The 19,669-nt window shown below is 62.7% G+C and overlaps 1 protein-coding gene across 1 annotated transcript in view; it reads left to right on the top strand.

Moving 5' to 3' along the window:
• COL11A2 (collagen type XI alpha 2 chain) overlaps nucleotides 1–19,156 on the top strand; it is a 28,018-nt gene extending 8,862 nt beyond the window's left edge. The window contains exons 9-66 of the mRNA XM_068994102.1: nucleotides 1,877–1,936; nucleotides 2,028–2,069; nucleotides 2,307–2,369; nucleotides 2,662–2,736; nucleotides 3,154–3,240; nucleotides 3,503–3,559; nucleotides 3,720–3,773; nucleotides 3,864–3,917; nucleotides 4,022–4,075; nucleotides 4,213–4,266; nucleotides 4,469–4,522; nucleotides 4,632–4,676; nucleotides 4,789–4,842; nucleotides 5,199–5,243; nucleotides 5,427–5,480; nucleotides 5,675–5,719; nucleotides 5,821–5,874; nucleotides 6,113–6,157; nucleotides 6,372–6,425; nucleotides 6,550–6,594; nucleotides 6,712–6,765; nucleotides 7,114–7,221; nucleotides 8,198–8,251; nucleotides 8,548–8,601; nucleotides 8,688–8,732; nucleotides 8,820–8,873; nucleotides 8,991–9,035; nucleotides 9,163–9,216; nucleotides 9,311–9,364; nucleotides 9,573–9,626; nucleotides 10,023–10,130; nucleotides 10,274–10,363; nucleotides 10,539–10,592; nucleotides 10,802–10,909; nucleotides 11,024–11,131; nucleotides 11,272–11,325; nucleotides 11,428–11,481; nucleotides 11,628–11,735; nucleotides 11,932–11,985; nucleotides 12,166–12,219; nucleotides 12,423–12,476; nucleotides 12,734–12,787; nucleotides 13,102–13,209; nucleotides 13,567–13,620; nucleotides 13,793–13,846; nucleotides 13,942–13,995; nucleotides 14,653–14,706; nucleotides 14,947–15,054; nucleotides 15,146–15,199; nucleotides 15,330–15,383; nucleotides 15,607–15,714; nucleotides 15,849–15,902; nucleotides 16,204–16,239; nucleotides 16,426–16,479; nucleotides 16,569–16,836; nucleotides 17,905–18,017; nucleotides 18,310–18,516; nucleotides 19,016–19,156. Coding sequence (XP_068850203.1) covers nucleotides 1,877–1,936; nucleotides 2,028–2,069; nucleotides 2,307–2,369; nucleotides 2,662–2,736; nucleotides 3,154–3,240; nucleotides 3,503–3,559; nucleotides 3,720–3,773; nucleotides 3,864–3,917; nucleotides 4,022–4,075; nucleotides 4,213–4,266; nucleotides 4,469–4,522; nucleotides 4,632–4,676; nucleotides 4,789–4,842; nucleotides 5,199–5,243; nucleotides 5,427–5,480; nucleotides 5,675–5,719; nucleotides 5,821–5,874; nucleotides 6,113–6,157; nucleotides 6,372–6,425; nucleotides 6,550–6,594; nucleotides 6,712–6,765; nucleotides 7,114–7,221; nucleotides 8,198–8,251; nucleotides 8,548–8,601; nucleotides 8,688–8,732; nucleotides 8,820–8,873; nucleotides 8,991–9,035; nucleotides 9,163–9,216; nucleotides 9,311–9,364; nucleotides 9,573–9,626; nucleotides 10,023–10,130; nucleotides 10,274–10,363; nucleotides 10,539–10,592; nucleotides 10,802–10,909; nucleotides 11,024–11,131; nucleotides 11,272–11,325; nucleotides 11,428–11,481; nucleotides 11,628–11,735; nucleotides 11,932–11,985; nucleotides 12,166–12,219; nucleotides 12,423–12,476; nucleotides 12,734–12,787; nucleotides 13,102–13,209; nucleotides 13,567–13,620; nucleotides 13,793–13,846; nucleotides 13,942–13,995; nucleotides 14,653–14,706; nucleotides 14,947–15,054; nucleotides 15,146–15,199; nucleotides 15,330–15,383; nucleotides 15,607–15,714; nucleotides 15,849–15,902; nucleotides 16,204–16,239; nucleotides 16,426–16,479; nucleotides 16,569–16,836; nucleotides 17,905–18,017; nucleotides 18,310–18,516; nucleotides 19,016–19,156 — 4,092 coding nt within the window. The remainder of the gene's footprint in view (nucleotides 1–1,876; nucleotides 1,937–2,027; nucleotides 2,070–2,306; nucleotides 2,370–2,661; nucleotides 2,737–3,153; nucleotides 3,241–3,502; nucleotides 3,560–3,719; nucleotides 3,774–3,863; nucleotides 3,918–4,021; nucleotides 4,076–4,212; nucleotides 4,267–4,468; nucleotides 4,523–4,631; nucleotides 4,677–4,788; nucleotides 4,843–5,198; nucleotides 5,244–5,426; nucleotides 5,481–5,674; nucleotides 5,720–5,820; nucleotides 5,875–6,112; nucleotides 6,158–6,371; nucleotides 6,426–6,549; nucleotides 6,595–6,711; nucleotides 6,766–7,113; nucleotides 7,222–8,197; nucleotides 8,252–8,547; nucleotides 8,602–8,687; nucleotides 8,733–8,819; nucleotides 8,874–8,990; nucleotides 9,036–9,162; nucleotides 9,217–9,310; nucleotides 9,365–9,572; nucleotides 9,627–10,022; nucleotides 10,131–10,273; nucleotides 10,364–10,538; nucleotides 10,593–10,801; nucleotides 10,910–11,023; nucleotides 11,132–11,271; nucleotides 11,326–11,427; nucleotides 11,482–11,627; nucleotides 11,736–11,931; nucleotides 11,986–12,165; nucleotides 12,220–12,422; nucleotides 12,477–12,733; nucleotides 12,788–13,101; nucleotides 13,210–13,566; nucleotides 13,621–13,792; nucleotides 13,847–13,941; nucleotides 13,996–14,652; nucleotides 14,707–14,946; nucleotides 15,055–15,145; nucleotides 15,200–15,329; nucleotides 15,384–15,606; nucleotides 15,715–15,848; nucleotides 15,903–16,203; nucleotides 16,240–16,425; nucleotides 16,480–16,568; nucleotides 16,837–17,904; nucleotides 18,018–18,309; nucleotides 18,517–19,015) is intronic.
• The last annotated feature ends 513 nt before the right edge of the window (nucleotides 19,157–19,669 follow it).

The following is a 19,669-nucleotide window of genomic DNA, read 5'->3' as shown; positions in this document are numbered from 1 at the left end:
CTCTGGCCACTTGCTGTCTTTCTCGGTCCCTTCCTATCTCCATCAAGCTGGATTTCATAGGCTTTCGGTCATAAGCCCCTGTCATATGTCCATTTTCAATCTGTCTCCGTCATTTCTTCTTGATCAAAACCATTTTTTATCCATGTTGCTGCCAAACAATCTGACTTTCTCTGTCACATTTTCTAACCTACAGGCCACTTCCTGTCTGTCCCCTCTGGTCCCAGTCATGACATCCATTCAGGTGACTGTGGCAGATTGGACTGGAGGGGACTAATTCTTTGTGTTTCTGCTCTAGTTTTTCATGCCGTTTTGTCCTTTGATAATAAGCCACTTCATATGTGTCTCCAGTCATCCAAATCACAAAGTTTGCATTGTGGGTCTAAATATTTATCATGGCCACTTGCTGTGTGTCTGTTTTCTGAAAGGTGTGTGTTTTCTGGAAGAATTGTCTTTCTTTGTCGCAATCCATTTCCCAGAGTCACTTTCTCACTTTCTGTCTTGTTTTGTGGACTTCTTTTCTCTCTTGGTTGTGGCAGCCATATTGTTTCGAAGGTCCACTTCCTGGATCCTCTTTCCTTGGCCGCTTCCTGGCTTTCCCACCGCTTCCTGTTTATCTGGTTCATTTTCTAACCATCTTGGCCATGTTTGATTTTTCTTGGCCCTGGTATCATTCTTGCTTCCAAGAGTTTGTCCCTTTGTTCTGTCTCCCTTAATTGTGTCCTGTGTCTTCAGCCACTCCTGTCAGTGGGGTATTTCCTGTGCTCACTTCATCTTCTGCCTGCCTTGCCGTCAGAGCTCTGTCCCCAACCCTGCTGCCTCATCCCACCCTCCGTGCTCTAATATTGCCACCCTTGACCCTCTGCTGCCTTTCCCTTATGCCGGAAACTTAGGATTGATCTGGGATATGGGAGAGTTTGGAAAATGATCGTTATTGTTCGGTCAGGATGGAGGTAGAGGGGGCATTTTGAAGATCTTTGTGGAGAGAGTCGGGGGACGTGGTAAATAAATATCCCACATTCTCCCTGTCCTTATCTTGGTTGTGGCCCCAGAGCTAGGGGTGGGCATTTGACTGGAAGTGTGGAAGAGAGGCTGCTGGTAGGCTTGAAGTTTAAATGAGGGTTAGAGGAAGGGTCTAGCTTCCATGCTGGGAGCGGCGCTGGAAGGAGCTGAGGGGCTCTGTGCCGGGGCTTGAGTAACTGAGCCCAAGTTGTATTTTTTCAAAATCCAGTTATAAGCTCCAAGTTGGAAGTATCAGTGGGGACTGCTCTCCAAATATACTTAGAGTACGAATGTCTACTCTCTGGGGAGTTTTAAACTTGTGAACCCCTTGAAATTCTAAGTATGTGCATAAGGGCATACCCTTTTTCTTTTCTGGAGAAAGACACTGTAGATTATGTCAGATTCTCATATGGATGCATGACCTTCCCCAAACCCAAGTAAAAATCTATCAAAATCTTAGAATCTTTCTTGGCGAGTTGAGTTAAAGGTGAGGAAGTTGATGGTTTCTTAAGGTCCTAAGGAAGTGTGGGGGATAAGGTGCAGTCCTCCAGGAGAGGGTCTGGGAAGATTGGGGGTCTGGTGTCCCAGGAACTGTCTGGGGACCTTCCTGAGAGAGGTTCTTGGGGAGACGGGGAGGGTGTGTTTGCTGAGGTGGGGCAGGGAATTGGGGGGTGGGGAACCCCGAGATCTCCCTTGGCAGACCTGGGAGGTCTGTGAAGAGGGAGTCTTGGAGGAGGACCAGGGAGTTTGGGGGTTAGGTCAGGGAGGTCTCCAGAGGACCTGTGACTGCACCGGGTTGGGGGCAGGCCTGGTGGGGGCAGTCCCAGTCGGGGCTGCTCACGGGCCCCACTGGGGGTTACATGTGTGTCTCCCTCAGGCTGCCCGTGGCCCCCGGGGGCTGAAGGGAGAGAAGGGGGAGCCTGCGGTGCTGGAACCTGTAAGTCACTCTGGTCACTGAGCAGAGGGCAGTGGGAAGGAGGTGGGGTGCTAGCCCTATGGCCTTTGACTTTTAACCTTTGGCTCCGCAGGGCATGCTAGTGGAGGGGCCCCCTGGTCCAGAAGGCCCTGCGGTGAGTTCTAGCTGTGACCCCCACCCCCCCAGCCTCCATTCTTTTTGCAGAAATGCTTCCTATCTGCTCACCTGTGCCTTCCCAGCATTGGCCCAGGCCTCCTCCTTAGAACTTGGAGCATCCTTCCAATCAGAGCTTCCCAGATCCCCAGATTTCTTCTGCGGAGACCACCCCTAGCCACATACCCCTCTTCCATCTGACCGCCCACATCTGACCCCCTCTTCTTGTGTTCTTCAGGGATTTCCTGGTCCCCCTGGTATCCAAGGCAACCCAGGCCCAGTTGGAGACCCAGGCGAGAGGGTATGAGAGCATCCTGTGGGGCGGGGAGGGCTGCAAAGGAGCCGCTGGTATCTGATTTCTCATCAGCTGGTTGATTACTGATGGAGGGGCTGCTGTGCCCTCAGCACCCAGAAAAGAAGGCAGCGTGTGGTTGGAGGGGGAGCAGTCTGGTGTCTCACTGTTGATTTTCTCCATGACATGGTTCTCCATGGGGTGTAGGGAGATCTAGGGAAGTCTGCACCTATTCCATTGAGGAGGGTTTCAAGATGATGCCAGGGGCCTAACAACATGCTGTCACTGCGTCTTTCTCCAGGGCCCCCCAGGCAGAGCCGGGCTCCCTGGATCAGACGGCGCCCCTGGCCCTCCCGGAACATCCCTCATGCTCCCCGTGAGTGGTCTTCTGGGCTTTGTGGAACAGGCTGAGGAGAGGGCAGGGAGCCAAAAGGGGAGGGAAGCCTAGGAGGAGTCTCTCGGGACGATCCACCCAAAGAATGTGATCATCGGGGTGGAGGGTTTAAGGCCTCATTGATGACCTAGAACCAAACGTGGAGCATCTAGAATCGGGCAGAAAGTCCTAGGTTTCAGGGAATCTAGGAGGAAGAGGCTGAGAGTGAGGGAGGGAGACAGGAGCCACATTTCTGGAAACCTCTGAGTGATGACCCGGAGCCCAGGGGAGACACTGGAGGAGGGCTTAGGGTATCTGGAACCTGGGAGATGAAGGCCCACGTGCTGGGTGATGCCTCTGGTTTCGGGGCTCTCGTGGACTTCCTGGAAGAATCTAGACTTTCTTCTCCTTGCCCCACAGTTCCGGTTCGGCAGTGGTGGGGGTGACAAGGGCCCCGTGGTGGCGGCCCAGGAGGCCCAGGCCCAGGCGATTCTGCAGCAGGCGCGGGTGAGTAGGGCTGGGGGTCTTGCGAGGGGGGTGGGAGGCGTGTGGTAGGCGGAGGAAGGCACTAGGAGGGGTTGGAAAGGTAGGTTGGTGTGACTGTAGGGCAGGGAGAGGTCTGGGTTGGCTTGGGGGTGACAGGGAGGTTGACGACGATCAGGGCAGCGGAATGAAGGTCAGGGAAGAAGGGTGAATCTGGGAGGTGACCCGGGGCCTGGGGTGCTCCTGCTGCCTGTGCTCAGCTCTGCCGTCTGCTCTGCCCCCCTAGATGGCCCTCCGAGGACCCCCCGGCCCCATGGGATACACAGGCCGCCCTGGCCCCCTGGTGAGTGCGTGTGGTGTTGTGATAGGGGGTCCTTTATCCATGTGTAGGGGTATGGACAGTCCTGGAAAAGGACCAAGTTGAGTTACTTTGCTGCATTGGGGGAAGGCTCTGCAGCCACCGATGGGCGTGTCCTTCAGCAAGCCCCCCTCTCTCCTCACAGGGACAACCCGGGAGCCCTGGCATGAAAGGAGAGTCTGGAGACCTGGGACCTCAGGTGGCAGCCTCCCCCGACCTGGTCCCCAGCTCAGTGCTGCCCCCCTGCCAACCTGTGCCCACTAACCCTGCCCCTGTCTCTCCCTCCTAGGGCCCCAGAGGACCTCAGGGCCTCATGGGCCCTCCTGGCAAGGCGGGGCGAAGGGTGAGTGACTGGGGTGGGATGGGAGGGGGTGGGGGATGGAGACAGGGTGCAGGGGGTGGAGGGCTGGGCCCCTGCTTGCTCTGACACCTCCCCTGCATCCCCAGGGCCGAGCGGGTGCTGACGGAGCCCGAGGGATGCCTGGGGAACCTGGAGTGAAGGTAACAGGCCTGGGCCCCTCTCTGATGCCCACCCAAAACTCCCGAGCTCGTCTGTTTCCTGGGGATAGCCCCACCCCACTCAGGACTTGATGGGAAAGGGGCTGGCACCTCACCTGGGCTGCCCCTCTCCTCCTTAGGGTGACCGAGGATTTGACGGCCTCCCAGGGCTGCCTGGGGAGAAGGGACACAGAGTGAGTATCGGGTCCATAGGGTGTCGTGATGGGGGCAGATCTTCCCTGGCGGGGAAGGGAGGGAGGGATCTCGAGGCCAGGGAAGGAGGCTGACGGTCCCAGCAGGAGCTGAGAGAAGGAACTTCCTTGGACCCTGAAGACGGTCTGTGTCTGTCTGTGTTGGGGACTCTGTACCCCTCTTACCTGGTGGCCCATTTTTCAGGGTGATACTGGTGCCCAGGGCCTTCCTGGGCCCCCTGGTGAGGATGGAGAGAGGGTAAGTGTTGCAGCCTGCATGTGCGGGCGGGGTGGGGGCCGGGGTGGGGTGCTGGGGCTGGGGGTGGGGGGTTCTGGAAGGTGAGGCTGCTTCACATGTCCTCCTCCAGGGAGACGATGGAGAGATCGGGCCTCGGGGGCTGCCTGGGGAGTCGGTGAGTGTCGGGGGGCGGGGAGTGTGGCTCAGACCCCAGAGGAGGGGCGTGGGCATGAAAGGGACGCGCTCTCTCACCCACGTGGTCCTGTTTTCCCCTCACCTGAACGCAGGGACCTCGAGGCCTCCTTGGCCCCAAAGGCCCTCCTGGGATTCCTGGGCCCCCGGTGAGTGACTGTCCTTGACCCTGGCCCTGCCCTCTCCACCTTCCCTGAATGCCTGCCCGCCCCGCCCCCACTGCTCCTTGAGCCTGCACCCGAAGGTGACCACGTGGGCCCATATCCTGTAGTGCATCAAGCACTCTGGGCATCGCAAAAAAAAAAAAAGTCCTCAAGAGAAACAAAGCAAAGCCCCACAAACCCACAGACCAGAGCCCCATGCCCTGTGGATCCGGGCGGCCGTGTTTGCTTAGGTTTGGGATGAACTGGAGGGCGGCTGCCGCGCGCCTGCCCTGTCCTGTGGGGATGGCCTGGCTTCGGAAACCACAGGTCCATCCCGGACTCACGCCCCTCTCATGTTTCAGGGAGTCCGAGGCATGGATGGCCCCCACGGTCCCAAAGGTAGCTTGGTAAGTGACGGGCATGGAGACCCCACCCGACCCTCCGCCCCCCGCATCTCTGCCAAGGTCCTCGTCCCTTTGCCCCTTTGACCCCCTCCTGCTTCCGGCGCTTGCCCCCTCGTCTGTCCCTCCTGGGACTCAGCTCCTCTGTCACCATTTCCTTCTGACCCCTGCCTGGCTGCCTGTTTCCAGGGACCCCAGGGAGAACCAGGACCTCCCGGACAGCAGGGGACCCCCGGGACCCAGGTGAGTGGTCCTGTCTGCCCCCCCAACCTGAGGGGCTCCCCCTGCGCTCCCACAGTGGGTCAGACACTGCGTGGGGACTGGAAATGAAGGGCCTCAAGTCTTTGCCACTTGTGCTGTGAACTAGGGCTGCTGGCTGGGGGAGAAAGTGGGGTCCACCCCTGGGGGCCCCTGTGATGTCTCTCTCTGGTGTCTAGGGTCTCCCCGGGCCCCAGGGTGCCATCGGCCCTCATGGAGAGAAGGTAAGTGACTAAGGGATCTGGGGGACAGTGGGTGTGCTGAGGCGGGTTGCAGGGAGCCCCCAAATGTCTGGCTGGGACTGAGTGTCCTCGTCTCCCTGCAGGGTCCTCGAGGGAAACCAGGGCTGCCTGGCATGCCCGGCTCAGATGGACCCCCGGTGAGTGCCCCCACCTCTTCATACAAATCCCCCTTGACCCTCCACCCCAGGGAGTGACTTGCAGGCACCTCAGTGAGTATCCTTACGGAGTGTCCCTTGCCCTGGGAGGTCACTGGTGATGCTGCCAATGGTCAGTCAGCCTCATTAGGTCCCGGGAGCATTTGGGTCCAAGAAGTGTAGAGAGGGATGCAGGAAGTGTCAGGGACCAGTGGTCACGCTCTCCTTCCCCTACCCCCAGGGTCACCCGGGCAAGGAAGGCCCTCCTGGAACCAAAGGAAACCAGGTAAGCTCTTCCATGCCCCTCGCATCCCCTGGCGGGGTTGCCACCCAGACCCGGGCGTCCAAGTCCTTGGGATCTCCTCGTATCTTCACGTGGCTCTGACAGTCCACCCCCTGCAACCCTCTCCAGACTCCGATTGCTCACTTCCCTTTCTCCCACCCTGGGGCGCCCTCAGTGACCCCAAGACCCTTTATCGACCCTCTCTGTCCTCTTGCAGGGGCCATCCGGACCTCAGGGTCCTCTGGGGTACCCCGGACCTCGGGGCATCAAGGTAAGAGACCAGCCGGCTGGGAGAGGAAGGCTGAGGTCGGGGCAGCCAGCTGGGCCCCAGAGCTTGGTCCTGCCAGCCCCACCGCCCCTCCTGACCGCTCCGTCTGTCCCCCCTCCAATTCCAGGGCGTGGATGGAATTCGGGGTCTGAAGGGTCACAAGGGTGAAAAGGTGAGCGATGCTTCTCAGCCCCAGCTCCCCGCCGCCTGCCACCCCCCCTCCTGCCTGCCTCTGCCCACCCCTCCTTCCATCATCCGTGATGTCCTCTCACTCACTCATATTTCTCAGGGCGAGGATGGCTTTCCTGGCTTCAAAGGGGACATGGGTGTGAAAGGCGACAGGGTGAGTAGAGACCTCCTCATTGCCCCCCAACTCCAAGCACTGGTGACCCTCCCCTTTGAGCCCCCAGTTACCAGCCTCACTTCAGCATCCCTGGACTACCCATCTCCAGGCTCCCTCGAGGATCTGACCTCCCTTTAGAGCCCGATCCAAGCAGGACCCAGCCCCGCGCTCTGTGACCCACCGGCTGGCTGATCGCCGCCCTCTTCCTGCCCTTTGGGGCTCCTCATCTTGCAGGAACTCCAGGGACCCCCACCGCCCCCACCAGCCTCACTGGGGCCTGCCCCCCGTCTTGGGGCTCAGCTCCCACCCCGAGTCCCGATCTCTCACCTCTCTAATCCTCTCCCCCAGGGCGAGGTTGGAGTCCCCGGCTCCAGGGGTGAGGATGGTCCTGAGGGGCCGAAGGGGCGCACTGGACCCACGGGGGACCCTGGGCCCCCGGGGCTCATGGGCGAGAAGGTGACGGGGGCGAGGGGGTCAATGTCTACGCGCTCTGGGACATGGAGGGGGTGAGGCCTGGGGTGCTGGGGTCAGAGCGGGTGCGGGGACACCAATGGCTGAAGCCGGAAAGTCAGTCAAAGATGAGCGTGCACTAATCATGCTCCTGTCTGTGTCTGGCACCCCCTAGACACTGATGGGTTGAGAGGGGCTACATAAGAAGCCTAGGAAAGTCCCCGTCAGAAAGAGTTCACAACAGATTTGTGGGGACATGCAGAGAGGCTGTCACAGGGTTCCTGGGGGTGCCAGGCAGAGGGAAAGTGTGTGCAGACTCAGACCAGTAGGTACTCCGAGAAGGAACAGAGCTGGCGAGGTGGTGAGCTCTGCCATCTTCACGGCTAACCTGGCTACCGTGTCCTGTCAGCCCCACGGGGTGGGCACTACTACGGTCCTGAAGCACCAGGAGGTTTGGAGGCTTGCTCGTCACACAGTCAGTGCAGGGTAGAACCAGGGTTGGAGCCCCTGGAGTCAGGCGATCGGATCCCTGCTCCCCACATCCACTCTTTGGCAAGACAGGTCCTGAGGCCTCAGGGGGCAGGGCATGGTGGGCTGGCGGTGGGGGCTGCAGAGCTGAGCCTGCAGCAAGGCAGAGCGGGGGCTGCAAGGGGGCTGGTCTTGGAGGAGCGGTTGTGTGTGCTGGGGAGGAGGGAGCAGAGGTGCCGGGCAGGCAGGGGATCTCAGCGCCTGCAGGGCGTGAGCTGCTGATTTTAAGATACAGAGGAGACGAGATTCCAGCCCTGGAGTTTGGGTAACATCCATTCTCAGGAAGGAGAGTCCCCTTTTATAAATGCCAGGCAGCCTGGGGTGGGGTTGGTAGGGGATGAGGGCGGTGGGGGTTGGGGGCACGCTAGATGTTTGCTGTTTGGGGGCTGGGTCTCCAGGATGGAGTGGGATCCATGGCCCCACTTGCTCCTGATGGCCCTCTGTCTGTCCACAGGGCAAGCTGGGTGTTCCTGGTCTGCCTGGCTACCCCGGACGCCAGGGCCCTAAGGTGATTCGATGCCCCACTGAGCCCTTCCTCCTTCTCCCTTCCCGGACCTCTAATTGCGGGAAGCACAGACGGACAGAGCAGTGAGGGGACCCTAGACGGAATTTAGTCCACGCCCATTCTACAGATGGAGAAATGGAGGCCCAGAAAGTACCAGGGCTTGTCTAAGGCCACGGAGCTATTGGCAGAGCCCGAGTCTCCACCCGCTGCTTCCATCACCTCTCCTGACCCCCCTTGGCCTTTCCCCAGCCTGCCCTCTTCTTGACTTCTCGGTTTTCCCCCTTTTCCATCCCCACCAGGGGTCGCTGGGATTTCCGGGTTTTCCTGGAGCCAGTGGAGAGAAGGGAGCCCGGGTAAGCTGGGGAAGGGGGGCTGTGGGGGGAGGGGTGGCTCTGGGGGGCTCAGGGCTGATGCGTTGTCTTCACTTTGCCCCCACCAGGGCCTGTCAGGGAAATCAGGGCCTCGGGGAGAGCGCGGCCCCACGGTGAGTGCAGTGGAAGAGGCTTGTGGCTCGGGAGCCCAAGGGGGTGCTTTGGGGGTCTTTCTGATAACTCCCCTGTCCTCTCTCTAGGGTCCGCGTGGTCAGCGGGGACCTCGAGGCGCCACCGGGAAGTCTGGAGCCAAGGTTGGTGGTCTCAGCGGGGCTCCGTCTCCCCTCCGCCCCGGCGCCCAGCTGCGTCCCCTTCTCTGACCTTGGAGTTGGCTAGAAGTCAGCCTCTCTTCCTCTCTATCTCCCCCACAGGGAACCTCGGGTGGAGACGGCCCCCACGGGCCTCCCGGAGAGAGGGTGAGTGTGGTCGAGTCCCCTGCGCCCTGGCGCTGTCCAGGGGCCAGTGGTGCCGGCTCCCTCTCCACGGGGCAGGTCCCCTGCCCAGCCTGCTCCCCGTTCTCCTGACAACCAGCTCCGTCTCTAGGGTCTCCCTGGGCCTCAGGGCCCCAACGGATTTCCTGGCCCCAAAGGACCTCCGGTAAGCTGCCCTCTGACCTGCCTTGGCTCTGAGTACCCCTCCTCCTCACCCCCTGCCCAGTCTAGAGCTCACCTGACCTCTGAACCCCTTCCAGGGCCCCCCCGGGAAGGACGGGCTGCCGGGACACCCAGGCCAGAGAGGAGAAGTGGTGAGTGGCACCCCGGCGCCCACAGAGCGCCGCCACCCTGCCGTCCTGTCTGGAAGGCCCCCAAGGAAGGGTCTCCTGGGAGTGCCCCCCATCCCAATGCTGCTCAGACCACAGCCAAGGACTCGGTGGTGACCCGGGAGCCTGGGGACTGTGCCGTGTCCAGGCCAGACTGTGTGCTCTGACCCCCTCTCCTCTCTTTCTCTCTCAGGGCTTCCAAGGGAAGACCGGGCCCCCTGGCCCCCCAGGAGTGGTGGGACCCCAGGTACACTTGCCCCCCACCCCCCGCAGAGACAAAGCATCCCAGACCCTGGGGGTTGGAACGTCTGCCTCTCTTCTCCCTTCTCCTGATCCCGGGCCCCTGACCCTGCTTTGCCTGCGGGGCCCCTGGGACTGGGGTGCGTGGTGGGGGCTGGGTTTGGAGCAGGGATCCCAGAGTTCCATCTGTTTCTAGGACCAGTTCTCCTCTTTGTGCCTCTTGGAGCAGAGGAAGGGCCCCGACAGGGACACCGGGCGGTGGGGGCACCCCACACCAGGGAAGGGGGGCCAGCGTGGAGGCCTAGGGGAACCCTGGGGCAGACAGGAAGGGGTACTCGGGGCACCGCGAGGTGACCAGAGTGAGGCGGGGGCTGAGACTGGGGTCTGTCTGCCTCCTTCCCAGGGAGCCGCAGGGGAAACTGGACCCATGGGGGAGCGAGGCCACCCAGGCCCCCCCGGCCCCCCTGGAGAGCAGGGACTGACTGGAACAGCTGGAAAAGAAGGCACGAAGGTCAGCAGAGGGCCCGGGAGGGGGCGCTTGGGAGAACGGGGTTCGGGTGCCTAAGGGGGCAGCCCGTTGGGGGTTTGAAGGGGCAAAGGTCTCTGCCCAACTGGGGAGCCTGGCAGTGGTTCATCACCTTCGTTTCGTTTTAGGGTGATCCCGGACCCCCTGGGGCCCCGGGGAAGGATGGTCCCGCTGGTCTGAGGGGCTTTCCGGGAGAGAGAGGCCTCCCTGGCACTGCTGTGAGTGTGACCCCGACCCGGATGCCCGTAACGAGGCCCCGCACCTCCTGGCACCCAGCGTCACCCCACGCCCACGTCCCAGCCCCCATCCTTCCCCGTGTGTCTCCTAAGCTCCCGGCCTGTGAGGTCCCCCTCTCCCGTCTCACATCTGTTGTCCCCAATCTCTGGCTCACAGGGTGGGCCTGGTCTGAAGGGGAATGAAGGCCCGGCTGGTCCCCCTGGCCCTGCGGTGAGTCTGGGGCCCTTGGGGGTGGTGGGAGAAAGGGTGCGGGGCAGCATCTGGATTCCGGTGGGGCTGCGGGACCTGGCAGAGGGAGGCTGGGGTCGCATGAGGCCTCCGATGCTGGGCTTTTCTCCTGGGAACCGTGGCTGGGTGTGCTCTGGTGTCAGGGGCTGTGGTCTCCTCTTTAGCGGGTCTGACGCTTGCTCCTGTCGCAGGGATCCCCTGGTGAGCGAGGTTCGGCAGGATCCGGGGGACCCATTGGCCCCCCAGGGCGCCCGGGACCACAGGGTCCTCCTGGAGCAGCGGGAGAGAAAGGGGTCCCGGTGAGTGCGGGGTCCCTGGGAAGCACTGCGGGGGGTCTGGGAGCTGCTGGGCCTCGAGGGGCCTCCAGGGTAACAGCATCTGTGGGTCACGATGCCTGCCTTCCTCTCCCACAGGGCGAGAAGGGCCCCATCGGTCCGACCGGCCGCGATGGGGTGCAGGGTCCCGTGGGGCTTCCCGGCCCCGCCGGGCCCCCGGGTGGGGCAGGAGAGGATGGAGACAAGGTGAGAGAGCCCCAGGCCCCGGACTCAGCTTCTGCGCGAGAGCTCGCTGGGCTGGGGGTGGCCCCTGGGCCCGTGGCTCCTTCTGCCCTCCTGCCCTCCTGCCCTCTGCTTCCTCTAACGTTCCCCTTGCCCTCCCCCAGGGCGAGGTGGGAGACCCTGGACAGAAGGGCGCCAAAGGCAACAAGGGGGAGCACGTGAGTGTTCATCCCTCTGACTTCTCCTCTCTGCCCCTGAACCTCAGCCCCTCCTGGCCCCGCCCCTTGTCTTGGCATCTCTGACTCTGCCTTCTCCCCCAGGGCCCCCCTGGGCCCCCCGGACCCATCGGGCCTGTGGGGCAGCCTGGCGCTGCGGTGAGTGACTGGTGCCCCGATTCTGCCCTTGGAGTTGGGGGTGGGGATGGGGGGCTCTGGGCCTGCTGCCCAGTTCTGGGCAGGGCTAGAAAACCCCGGACCCAGGACAATCTCTGAGTCCTCATCCCTGCCCTCCCCGACCTCAGGGGGCAGATGGGGAGCCTGGAGCTCGGGGTCCCCAGGGACATTTCGGAGCCAAAGGTGACGAAGGAACAAGAGGATTCAATGGACCGCCGGGACCCATTGGTCTGCAGGTGAGCTGGGGAGAGGAGGCAGGGGCTGAGAGGTGGGGGGTCACAGCGGGGCTGGTGTCTGCCCCAGACCCTCGCCAGCCCCTGCTTGGGAAGGAGGGCTGGGGAGTGGGGGTCTGGGGTCTGGGGGGAGGGGCCGGGGGAGGGCATGCTCCCCGTGGGTTGGTCACCTGGGTCTGTGTTGTGTACACCTGCGCAGGGTCTACCAGGCCCCTCGGGGGAGAAGGGAGAAACAGGAGACGTGGGCCCGATGGTGAGTGTGGCCCCTCCTGACCCCAGCCTCACCTGCTAGTCCCCCCGGCTTCCAGCGCCCACCCTGCCCTGGCCCGGCCGCCTCCCTCCGCGCCCGCTTCCCTGGCCCCGCCGCTCCAGGCATCCTTGGCTCGCCTTCTCTCACTTCCCGGCCCGTCTCCGGGCGTCTGCTTCTCTCCAGGGACCACCTGGCCCCCCAGGACCTCGAGGCCCAGCTGGACCCAACGGAGCGGATGTGAGTCCTCCCGCCCTGGTGTAGCCAGTGCCCTCCCTCCCTTCCCCTAGGCTGTAACCTCTGGCCTCATCTCAGATGCCGAGACGCCGCTGGCCCCGGGAAGGCCTCCCGCCGTCTCACGACTCACGGCGGTGACCTCAGGCCTCGCCCAGGCTCTGAGCCCACGGGGCAACCCCTCCCCTTTATTTCTGGTTCTCTTTCAGGGTCCACAAGGCCCCCCAGGAGGTGTTGGGAACTTGGGTCCCCCTGGAGAGAAGGTACTGGGAAAGGGTACAGGGAGGGCCTTGGGGGGTGAGTTTCCGCCATTTCCGGTGGGGGCCTCAAAGGAGAGCGATGGGGACGGGGACCCCGGTGGTCCCATGCCAGGAGTCAGTGCTTTCACTGCCGCGGCCTGTGCTCAGTCGTCAGAGGAACTGTGCAGTGTGACCGAAAGAGAGACAGAGAGAAAGACGGGGAGTATCAGGATGTTGGAGGGGCGGGGGAATGAAGGTTCTTGACCCCCATCTCCTTGCAGGGGGAGCCAGGAGAGTCAGGATCTCCGGGAGTCCAGGGCGAGCCAGGGGTCAAGGTGAGTGATGGCTCTGGAGCTGGCTCCCCAAGCCCCTCCACCCCCTCATTCCCACCCCTACCTTTTCTGTGACCTCCTGGAGCTGCAGCTCCCAGCCGTTCTCAGGGGCCCTGGTCCCTGGATCCGAGGGGGCTCCACCCCCCTTTCCTCGAAAGGAAGAGGGGCCCAGACTCCCTCCATGGGCTCGACTTCTGTGTGCACCCTGATGTCAGTGGGGGCGGGGGGATGAGGGGGAGGCTGAAGGCGTCTTGGAAGCGGGGGGGGGGGGCTGAATCCTCCTTTGGGACCATCTGTAACCTCCACCCATCCTTCAGGGTCCACGTGGGGAGCGCGGGGAGAAAGGAGAGACTGGGCAGGCGGGAGAGGCGGGACCACCGGGGCCTAAGGGCCCCACCGGCGACGACGGTCCCAAAGGGAACCCTGTGAGTTTGGGGAGGGGGCTTGGAGGAGGGCCCTGTGCGTGGAGACCTAGGAATGCGTGTGAGGATCTTGGAGTGGGGGGGGCAAGAGTGTGGGGGACTTGTGGGGGGGAGCAGGGTCTCCTGGGGGGGATTATGGAGTTTGGGATCCAGAGAGAAAATGAAACTTAACCTGAAAGCCTTGGAGGGCGGGCTGTGCATGAGGTGGGGAGAAGGGCTACTGGAGGCCCTCTTCCTAGGGCAGTGCGGGTGGGCATTGCCTGTAGAGAGAGAGCGTGTGCCCTGTGCCAATGGGGGTCGTGTTGGCGCTGGGTGGGCTTAGGAGCTGTGACCCTGACCCTTGGATTCCCTCCGGATCAGGGTCCTGTTGGTTTTCCTGGTGACCCTGGCCCTCCTGGAGAAGTTGGCCCTCGGGTGAGTCTTACCCAGGGAGGGTGGGAGAGGAGGGTGGTCTGCCCTGGAGGCACTCTGCGTGGCAGGTGGGGACTGGGGGTGTGGGGGGCAGATGGAAGAATGGGAGGATTGGCGGGCTTGGGGGTGAGGTCAGCCAGGCCGGGGGCCCCCTCTGACAGTGCTGCGTCTGCAGGGCCAGGATGGTGCCAAGGGTGACCGTGGAGAGGACGGGGAGCCAGGACAGCCTGTGAGTAGCTGTGGCCCCCCACCCCCAGGCCCAGTCCCCTCTGCTGTGCCCACACCCGAGGGGCTCCCTCACCACCACTCTCCCTCCCTCCACAGGGGTCCCCCGGTCCCACGGGGGAGAATGGACCTCCTGGACCGCTTGGAAAGAGGGTAAGTGAGGTGGACCTTGCGGGCAGTCCTGGGGGAGGCTGGATGGCCGCTGGGGCGATGGGGGGCAGGATGCGGAGGGGCCTGGTGCCCCAGCTGTCCTTGGGGGAGGTGTGTGTGATCACGCGTGTTTGCGAGTGTGCTGTGCAGATTTGGGCATCTTTGCTCCTGTGTGTCCTGTCTGATCTTGCCAGGGGTGGCGGTGTGTGTACCAACCAATCAGAGTAGATGTGGGGGGAGATTTCCTGATGGTCCAGGGGTTGCGGCTCTTTGATCCCACTGCGGAGGGCAGGCACAAGTTTGATCCTTGGTCTGGGGGTTGGGAGGAAAAGGGCTGGCAGGGGATGAACCCTTTGTTTACTGGTGGTTTGTGGGCAAGAGGCTTTCCACCTAATGCACAGTATTTTGACAACTGGTACCGTTGTAGCAGCTCTCACATCACTGAGTGAGCCTCTGTGATTGTGTCTGTGTGTGCGCAGGTGTCTGTGTGTGTACCAGGAGGACTGCTTTGGGAGGGAGATGAGTCAGCCTCTGTGACTGTGTGTGTGAAGGTGTGCACGCGCACAGGTGTGTGTGTGTGTACCAGGAGGATGCTCAGGGGTGGGAGGTGAGCCTGGCTGCTCATGGCCGCCTGCACCCCCTCCCCTCCTCCACCTGCAGGGACCTGCAGGCACACCTGGTCCTGAAGGGCGACAAGGAGAGAAGGGCGCCAAGGTGGGGAGAGCCTCCTGGATGCTGGGACGCCCATTGCACTGCCCCGCCCCTCCCCGTCTTCACCCTCCGGCCCCCAGAAGCCTCCCCCACGCCCCCTCCTCCAGGCGGCGTTCCCTGTCCTCCCTACCCCAGGGGTCTTGGGTTCGACCCCTCCCCTCTGTCTCACCCCACCCACCTTGGATCCGCTGCCCCTACCACACCGTCCTCTGCCATTCGGGACACTTCTTTGGTGTGTTTCAGGGGGACCCTGGCGCTGTGGGCGCCCCAGGGAAGACAGGCCCTGTGGGTCCTGCAGGCCCAGCAGGAAAGCCTGGTCCTGATGGCCTGAGAGGTCTCCCTGGCTCAGTGGTAAGTCGTGATGCAGAGGCTTGGCCGGGCTGGGAGGGGTGTGGTGCGGGGGACACGGCTCCTGATCCCTGCGGTCCCCTCAAATCTGCAGGGTCAGCAAGGCCGTCCCGGGGCCACAGGCCAGGCTGGGCCTCCAGGCCCTGTGGTGAGTGACTGTGGATGGGGTGGGGTGGGGTGGGGTGGGGCCCCCGGGGCAGTGGGCATCCAGCCTTAGAGGAAGTTGGAGTGGTGGTCCCACCTCCCGCAGGAGAGAGTGACTTCCTGTCTCCCCACAGGGACCCCCAGGGCTACCTGGCCTCCGGGGCGACACTGGGGCCAAGGGCGAGAAGGTGAGTGACCACGTGCAACCAGGAATCTCAGCCTCCTCCCTGAAGCCTGTGGGGACCCCACGTTCTCGGGGGTCCCTCCTCAGTCAGGGCTGTGGCAGCCCTGGGCTTCCCGCAGCCCGGCCTGAGTCCCTCCTGCCTTCTGCGCTCCGACCCCTGTGGTCCTCCTCCTCCCCATCTCGGGTCTCTTCTGTGGCTCCCCCTCACCACCTGTCCGCTTTTCCAGGGTCACCCAGGTCTCATTGGACTCATCGGCCCCCCTGGGGAGCAGGGGGAGAAGGGTGACCGCGGGCTTCCCGGTCCTCAGGGCTCCACAGGGCAAAAGGGAGAGACGGTGAGTGTGGGGCATGGTGCTGGGAGGTCTGGGCAGATGGAGGTTGGGGATTCAGGGGGCGTGCTGCGGGCGGGGTGGCGGTGGGCGGTGGGGCGCTGAGGAGGACGCAGCTGAACCAGGCCCCCCCTTCCTAGGGCATTCCGGGAGCATCTGGCCCCATTGGTCCTGGAGGGCCCCCCGGCCTCCCTGTGAGTATCCCATCTGTTCCTCCCCTCAATCCTCTAAACCCCGCGGCCCCCATAATCCCCCCTGGTTTCCACGGCAACCGCCAGCCTAACACGCAGAGGCCCCCACGTCCCCCATATGTTCCTGCACCTGCAGAGTTTCCAACCTGTCCTTCCAGCGCCTCCCCAGTGTCCCCTTGTCTCCCTCGCCTGCCTCTCCTGGGTGGCCCCAGGGTCCTGTGGACTCGTGACCTCGCCCATGCGGTTCTCCATGTCCCGACCCTCCCTTGTGGTGACCGCCTCTTTCTCGACCCTCATTTCACAGGGACCTGCTGGGCCCAAAGGAGCCAAAGGAGCCACAGTGAGTGACCCCAGCAGCTCTGACCGCCCCCTCGGCGCACACACAGCTGAACTTGACACTGTCTCTCCAGGACGGACATCCCACCCATCCCCCCACCCCCAGGCCCTGACCGATTTCATCCTCTGCAACCTTAATCGCCTACTTGACCTCTTGACCCCTCCATGACCTCATTGCCTCCTTTCTCAGGGCCCTGCCGGACCTAAGGGAGAGAAGGGCGTCCAGGGCCCTCCGGGACACCCGGTGAGTCACGAGGCCGGGCCCGCGTCTCTGCTGGCCCGCTCTGGGTGTTTCTCTGCATCTCCTTCACCCTGACCTCGTCTCTCACCCAGGGGCCCCCGGGAGAGGTGATCCAGCCCCTGCCCATCCAGATGCCCAAGAAGACGCGGCGCTCGGTGGATGGGAGCCGCCTGCTGCAGGAAGATGAAGCTGTGCTGACTGGGGGTGCCCCGGGCAGTCCTGGGGGCCTGGAGGAGATCTTTGGCTCCCTGGACTCCCTGCGGGAGGAGATCGAGCAAATGAGGCGGCCCACGGGGACCCAGGACAGCCCTGCTCGCACCTGCCAGGACCTGAAGCTCTGCCACCCGGAGCTGCCCGATGGTCAGTGCCAGCCTCAGGAGCTCAGCTTGTGAACCACAGCGCCGATGTGAACAAGCAGGATGGATGTCAAGGAGGCCTGGGGAAGCTGTCGGGGTGGGGATGAGGCCGGCGGGGGGCAGCTTGGGGCGGCAGCTCTTACCAACCAGATCAGAAGCATTTCAGTATTAGCAACTGGTGTGATGGCTCAGTGGGTAAAGAATCTGCCTGCAAGGCAGGCGATACAAGAGACACAGGCTTGATCCCTGGGTCAGGGAGATCCCCTGGAGGAAGAAATGGCAGCCCACTCCAGTATTCTTGCCTGAAGAATCCCATGGATAGAGGAGCCTGGCAGGCTGCAGTCCTCAGGAAGGGAAAGAGTCGGACAGGACTGAGTGACTGATCACAGACATGTGGAATAGCTCATTCAGCCGTGGGCTACTGTTAGAAACGGTTTTTAAAGAGCTTCCCAGGTGGTAGTGATAGAGAATCAGCCTGCCAAGTCAGCAGACACAGCAGATGCAGGTTCAATCCCTGGGTTGGGAGGATCCCTTGTAGTGGGAAATGGCAGCCCACTCCAGTATTCTCGCCTGGAAAATTTCACAGACAGAGGAACCTGGCAGGCCACAGTCCACGGGGTCACAGAATCAGACACGACTGAGTGCACACACACACACACACACACACATTCTCTCTCTCTCTCCCCCCCCCCCCCACTTCCCGGGGTCGTCAGCTCACCAGCTGCCCAGTTTCTACAGGAATAGATAAACCTACACCCGTGGAACATGCTGGCATTCACACACACAGACACGTGTGCAAGCCTGTGGCCACACATGGTGCCAGAGTGCGGATGTCAGCGCTCCTGCCAACCCCAGCCGCCAGCCTGGGGTGCTGCCTGGGGGAAGGGGTGGCAGCGGCGGGAAGGGGCATAAAGTGAGGAGGGAGACTGAAGTGGGGCCGGCTATGCTCTGGGGGCCTGGGGGTGGAACAGAGGCCTGGGGGCGGCCGGTGGGAGCCGCAGGGGGACCTGCGGGGCAGAGCCCTCTTGGGTACAAGGCCCAGGCGCCCTGACCGCCCCTCCTCGCTTGACAGGAGAGTACTGGGTCGACCCCAACCAGGGCTGTGCTCGGGATGCCTTCCGGGTTTTCTGCAACTTTACGGCTGGAGGGGAAACCTGTGTGACGCCCAGGGACGATGTCACGCAGGTGAGAGCTGGCCCCTGGCCGCCCTGACCCTGTGCAGTCCCCCTCTGGGCCTAGAGGCTCCCGGGTTTCTGACGTCCCCTGGCCTTTGACCTCGTGGAGCCGGCCGACGCTTCTGTTCTTTCTCAGCAGTCTCCTGCTGCTAACTTCATCTCCTGCCCCTGACCACCTGCGCAAACGTTTGCCCTGTTTGATCCCTGCTCCCCATGTCTCTCCCGGCCCTTCCCTGTTCACTCCGCTCTCATGACCCTGGCCCCGGCCCTGCCTGTGACTGTAGCCCCCCGCTCTCCCCCAGTTCTCCTACGTGGACTCCGAGGGCGCCCCGGTGGGCGTGGTGCAGCTCACCTTCCTGCGGCTGCTCAGCGTCTCAGCCCGCCAGAACGTCTCCTACCCGTGCTCTGGGGAGGCCCAGGACGGCCCCCTGAAGCTCCGTGGGGCCAATGAGGACGAGCTGAGCCCGGAGACCAGCCCCTACGTCAAGCAGATCCGGGACGGCTGCCAGGTGGGCACCAGGGAGAGCTGGGTGGGGGCAGGCCCTGGACTCAGGCTGGAGGAGGCAGGAAGACCCCCGGGCAGGGGCGCTGGGCTGAGCAGGAGGAAGCCTGCTTCTGGTGTCGGGAAGGGCAGGAAGGCTGGATGGTGGAGGACGGGTCCACTCAAAGCCCAGCATGCAGGCTCATAAGCATATTTACATGGGTTCCCCTTTGCACACACGGGGCTGTTAACACTGCTCGCTCCCCAGGGAGGACACCCACACCCACACACACCCACACACACCCACACCCACACACACACACACAGCTTTCCCAGTCCTGGCTCTCTGGAAGAAACTTTAGATAGGAAATTTAGCACAGTTTGAACTTGTGACGCAGATGAGGGGATCATCGTCTCACGGTGCTCAAAGGAGCGGGGACCTGGGCCTGCGGTTGGGTGGCCCAAGGCTCCCGCGTGCCTTTCCCACCCTCACTCCTCTTGCTCTTGTGTCTCTCCCCCTCCTCAAGAGCCAGCAAGGCCGGACGGTGCTGGAGGTTCGCACGCCTGTGCTGGAGCAGCTGCCGGTGCTGGACGCCTCCTTCTCAGACCTGGGGGCCCCTCCGAGGCGGGGCGGGGTGCTGCTGGGGCCTGTCTGCTTCATGGGCTAGGACCTTCTCCTCCGTCTGACCCTGTCCACCGACGCCAGGCCCACCTGGAGTCCCACAGCGTCGGCTCTGTGCCACCTCAAAGGAGGGCTTCTCGCCATCTATGGGGCCTCCGGCCAGGGCACTGAGAGTCCCCCATCAGGGGCAAAGCAGGGGAGGGGGGGCCCCGGGGCCTCGCAGCGCCCCTCCCCCTGGGCCCGCCCCCTCCCCCTGGGCCCTGCTCAACAGCCGAGACCCTTATTTAAAATTTACCTCCCAGTGACCCCAAACACGTGGAAGAGAAGAGAAAGGACACTGTGTATTTTGTATTTAAAAGTAATTATATTAATTATTTAAAGCATGGAAAGCAAAATGACAAAAAAGATAAAGAGAGAAATCCCAACAAAAATCAGCGGACTTTGGAGACGGGCTCTCCAGGGGCGAGCCCCAGCACCCTCCTCCTCGCCTCAGGGCTTTCCTCAGTGACTGTGCGGGGCTGGGGGCTGACCCCTGCCTCCCTCACACCCACTGTGAACG

The sequence above is a fragment of the Capricornis sumatraensis genome, chromosome 22 (genome assembly GCF_032405125.1).
Source record: "Capricornis sumatraensis isolate serow.1 chromosome 22, serow.2, whole genome shotgun sequence".
Lineage (NCBI taxonomy): Eukaryota > Metazoa > Chordata > Mammalia > Artiodactyla > Bovidae > Capricornis > Capricornis sumatraensis.
Note: the sequence above shows the minus strand (reverse complement) of the source record. Positions and strands in the feature narration are given on the sequence as shown.